Source organism: Lactuca virosa, chromosome 5, assembly GCF_052849685.1.
Source record: "Lactuca virosa cultivar CGN04683 chromosome 5, Lactuca_virosa_CGN04683_v6, whole genome shotgun sequence".
Taxonomy (NCBI): Eukaryota; Viridiplantae; Streptophyta; class Magnoliopsida; order Asterales; family Asteraceae; genus Lactuca; species Lactuca virosa.
Genome location: NC_136430.1, coordinates 228,824,740 through 228,829,734, shown reverse-complemented (window position 1 = coordinate 228,829,734; position 4,995 = coordinate 228,824,740). Strand labels below are relative to the sequence as shown.

At 34.8% G+C, this 4,995-nt stretch overlaps 1 protein-coding gene across 1 annotated transcript; it reads left to right on the top strand.

The window, feature by feature from the left end:
* The first annotated feature begins 226 nt into the window (after positions 1–226).
* On the top strand, positions 227–2,636 carry LOC145117269 (F-box/LRR-repeat protein At3g26922-like). Its single transcript, XM_079053577.1, has 3 exons — positions 227–1,203; positions 1,735–1,881; positions 2,202–2,636. Exons 1-3 carry the CDS (start codon positions 253–255, stop codon positions 2,403–2,405), a joined length of 1,302 nt encoding a protein of 433 aa, XP_078909703.1. The 5' UTR covers positions 227–252; the 3' UTR covers positions 2,406–2,636.
* The last annotated feature ends 2,359 nt before the right edge of the window (positions 2,637–4,995 follow it).

Below are 4,995 nucleotides of genomic sequence, written 5' to 3'. Positions count from 1 at the left end.
TAGCCCGAGTTTGCGGGCGTTACAGAAGATGTGGGGAAGATGAAGTGGCCGGGGGGGGGGGGGGGGGGGAGGAGTGGGAGCTAACATATAAAGACCATATGTGTCAAAAAAAAAAGGGACTTAAGTTGTGATTTTTTGTAAAGTACATGGACCATTTATGTAACTTTGTCTAATATTAATTTATGTAAAACGAGGGAGATCATGATGCTAAAACCCTACGCCGTGTCACTCTGTAGAGAAGCTGGAGTGACTATGTTTGCTTCTCCGAATAATTGTTGGTTCACATTCAGACATTACCAAAAGGTTATGAAGAAATTGGAGCCACCAAAGACATCAAAACCCACAGATGGGGTCAGTGACATGCCGGATGCTATTCTTCTTTTGATTCTTTCACGTCTTCCATCCACTGAAGAAGCAATTCGAAGCAGCATTTTGTCCAGACGATGGAGGAATTTGTGGACCGCAATTCCTTCTCTAGACATACACGACGGAGGAAAATTTAAAAAAAGCGAATTCAAAGAGTTTGTGTATTGGGTTTTAGTAAAGAGATCCGTCGATTTAGATTGTTTTCGTTTGTTTTGTTCGCATCACTACAGTATGTCGACAGTAGGGCGCTGGATTAATGCAGCCGTTACGAAAAGTGTCAAACAACTTGAATTGACGTTTTGCCCTAAACAGAATAATGAATATATACAGATGCCCCATTGTCTTGTGACTTGTGGTTCCTTGGAGGTATTAAAGTTGAATTCAAAGGAACGTGGTCTAAGGTTGCCAAAAACAATGGTGTTTCCGTCACTTAGGGTTCTTGGTTTGACGTTTGTTGATAAATTGGAGGACGCAGATTTGGTTAAAAATTTTCTCAAAAATTACCCATTGCTTGAGGATCTGACTTTGTCAGACTGCGTGATATTCAAATTCGATCTTCTTTGTATTTCATGTCAGAAGCTCAAGAAGCTTACCATTATTAACATGTACAATGGTAATTATGATGGTGTCCAGTGTGGTGGCATTAAGATTTGCTGCCCAAAACTGGTGGATTTGGAGTTAAGAGGTCTTATAGCAAATAATTTTTTCTTTGAATGTCTAGACTCCTTAAAGAAAGCTGTGATTGAGCCTAAATTGGTGGGGAACAACAAATGTGTATTGTTTCCTGGAATTTCTAGTGTGGAATCTTTGTGGATTGACCCTTACTTCTTCATTGAGGTATATGCTTATTCTCTTTATGGACAAATTTTCATTTAGGTTTATTTAAAGCTTTTTTGCAGTGTAATTTATGGAATATATGTGTCTTTACCACCTTTCTTATAAAAGAGTTGACCCAAATCAGACAAGACTCTTGCTCTTGTTAAAACTCGAGGACATGATGCCAAAATATTTGGCAACAATTGTTCTGCTTGAACCTACTTAAGCACTTGTTTTTATGCAAGTGAAGATGTGAATAGATAACTCTATTAAATTAAGATTATAACATTCACTTTTTAATTGGTGTTTTTCTTTTCCACTTAACTAGAACAGGATCTAATCTAGTAAATATACTATATGGGTGTTAATAAATGCGAATAAAAAATTTATAGCATCAATAAGGGCTCAGAGTCCATATACGTTTTATCTTTCCAAATCCAAACGTGGTGGTTAAGTTATATATACTCATAGTTAGGTTTCTAGAAAAGAATATGATACTTACAAATATTGAAAGTATGATTGGTTTTCATCAAATCTTTGTCATAATTGTAGTGCATTACTGCTGCATGTGATCCAGTTCTACCAAACCTGAAGACTTTGGTGCTAAGCACAACTATGGATGCCTTCACCTTCGATAACTTCAACCAAATTCTCAAATATTATCCCAAACTGGTGTCTCTCAAGTTGGTCATTCAACAGGTATTCTCATATCAAATGGTATTCTTTTTATGTATCACATTCTTCAAAAAACCAAGAGGTTTTGGTGGGTCCACCGAATCCACCATGACCCATTTTGACCCAACTTTAAAATATCAGTTTAACCTGATCTCATCCACCCATTTTGCCACCCCTACACATGCATATGATATGATACACAGGAAGGATTTGAACCGGGGAGCTTTACATTATCCTATATTAATGAAAAACCAATTGAGCCAATAAATAGATTCTTCAAGAATCAAAAACATTAGTTTAGATTTTGAAAAGTAAAACTTATGGTTTTGTGTGATATGATGTAGGATTTTCATGGGAGTGATGGGACGGAATACGGATGGTTAGATGAAGATGAAACATGGAGTCTCTTGAGTAATGATGTGAAAAGGGTCAAGTTTTTTGAATTCAATGGAGAAAAACCAAAAGTAGTTTTAGAGTGGTTTGAAGATATATTGGATATGTTTTTCAGTTGGGGTAATGAAGCAAGGTTCTCTAATTGCCATTGGTGACTGTGAAGACTGTCATAGTGATTACTTCGTCTCATGTGGATGCTTTTCATATTTGAATTTTTGCTTCATGTTGGTTCTTTTTTAACTATAACTAGAAAATACTTGTTTAATTAGTTCTATGGTTTTGTTCGTATTCTGCTATAAAAACTACAACATGAAGGTGGAATTAACATGTATGTAACCACAATAACACCAATTGTAACATATCAGTGTGTATAACCAGATTCCCTCCCTGTCTTCTCTGGTTACTCTTCTACATCATATCCATGTGTGCGGCCTTCCTTTAAAACCTAGCAATCGTGCATACAAACATCAGTATGTATGATATGACCGATATGAATATATGTATGATGTATGACAGATTCGTGTGTATGTAAATGGCATGTATGTAGGTAGGATAGGTTTGTATGTATGATAGATATGTGTGTTGACATATGTATGTAAAATGGTCATTTAAGAAGAACGAGATGCGGGTTGAGTCTCACATAACACTCTTTAATTTGGAAGTGGTGCTTTATGCATGGGAAGATCAATTATGATACAAAAAATTGTGGACATCCAACAACTATGGGCTAAGATTCCACTTATGCTACCAAGTGGTAATCGTTATGGTTTGTTAGTTTGTAATGTTGGTAACTTTCTAAAATGACTATGAACCTATTGTAGGGTAACTTGAATGTAGGGTACGGGATGTGGATTTTTTTAGGTGAGTTGTTCCACCGATGTATTCATGGGAAATGGATGTTATCCTAGGGCTGATGTGTTTCAAGTATGCCTCAAAAGCTGAGAACAAGATTCCTGATGCAGAAAATCAAAGAATGAAGTGTTTTATAAAAGACAATTTGGGTGGCAGTTATTGTATTGGTGATGGTGATGAAGATGGAATAGTATGTCTGGTTAAAGGTTTTTGGTTTAGTAAGATTGTGAAAAGGATGAAAAAGTGGTGTTGGCTCATTTTTATTATGAAAAGAAGTGTTAGATTCACCTGATTGATGTGTAAATTGTTTATTTAAGTATTGAAAAAATGTCATGTTCATAGTCATTGTCATCTACAACTTTAGTTATAACACCTTTTTTGTAACTAATAATACTTGGGAAGGTGTAATACTTTTGGTAAGTTAAATAAAAGCCTAATACATGTATTATGTCAAAATATATGAAAGCATGGATGAAAAATATTTACTAACTTGTAGTTTTGAAGGAGAATGATATATCATTATTTGTTTATGGTGTTATAAGTGAAAAAAAATGAAGATTGGTTAAGTATTAGAATTGTAGAAATAATTACACGACGCGTAATTATTGATTTACGCGACACATAAAAACCCAATCAAGGCATGTTGGAAAATTCTAAGTGTTTTGAAGCAAACGTTAAAGTATGTTGTTATATTTGAACATTTGTGAAAACACGTGTTGTGTAGGAATAAAGTGATTCGTCCGAAAGTTCAATTTTGAAATAGGAAGATGGTAAGAACGTGATGTGTAAATGTTAAATTACGCGACACAACTTAATAAGAACACGATGCGTGAGAACAAGATAATGTGATGCATCGTGTTCAAAGTCGATTAAACAAGGGACGAATCTAAAAGTCTATAATCAGCTCTCTTCACCTCATTTTGACACACATACAAACACACACACACTCACACTCTAGGGACTTATAAGGGATAATTATGGAGATTTTTTTTATAGAAATTGAAGATTAGTTCAAGGAGAATCAAGGAAACCTCTCTAATACATGGATTAAAGGTAACTTCATCTCCTTCACCTAGCTAGTTATGTTTCATGGTGGATTTTGAAGAAAGATGAAACTTCTATGTGACATCCCCATTTTTACGACCATTTTAAAACTTTTTATTTATGCTAATTTAAAACAGAGTTTATTTATAAATGCGGAATTTAGTCCCATAAAAGTTTTTCTGAAGAAATATTTTTCATTGATTTATAAACGCTTGGGATGTCATGATTGATACAAAACATAAAAATAAACAGGCCTTATAGTATCTTAGACTATGAGTCTACATCTCATTGCTTCTCTCATCATTCATGTACCTTTGTACTGCTACCTGTGATACAAAGAAGTTGAGTGGGTCATGTTGGGAAATCTGGTGAGTACATAGGATTTTTTAACACACAATAATGTAGTTAATATGTTTAATTATCAAACAATTAACCCGATTACCCATCCCCGTTTTCTTTCTATTTTCATTCGTAAGGATCATCGTTGCTGGCAGTATTGTTAAAGGGATTTATCTGTAATACATGTCAGTAGGAAGTAGAGTACATCAAATGGACACAAAGTCCATCACCTACAGGTTATGAGTCTGCCTGCCTTCCACGAGACTGTCATTAATAGTCTGGTGGTCTTCATCTTTACTTTGTTAGATGATTACATCGCTTAGTACAACAGTACTAGTAAGTTACGGTGTTTTATTATTATTTTCATCTCCCATCATCCATTTCCCTCATTATTCTATCCATCCTTCATTACCCATCACTACCCAATATATTTGTAACATCCCGATTTGAGGTACTTCTAATTTTAACCCTTTTAATTCATTTATATTGTATTTTGGTCCCAAAGTTCAA

Bases quoted from the DNA above. Each gene is read 5' to 3' on its own strand.
- LOC145117269 (XM_079053577.1), top strand. From the start codon at position 253: ATGTTTGCTTCTCCGAATAATTGTTGGTTCACATTCAGACATTACCAA. The intron at 1,204-1,734 runs GTATATGCTTAT...TCATAATTGTAG, and splicing joins ACCCTTACTTCTTCATTGAG to TGCATTACTGCTGCATGTGA. The intron at 1,882-2,201 runs GTATTCTCATAT...GATATGATGTAG, and splicing joins TCAAGTTGGTCATTCAACAG to GATTTTCATGGGAGTGATGG.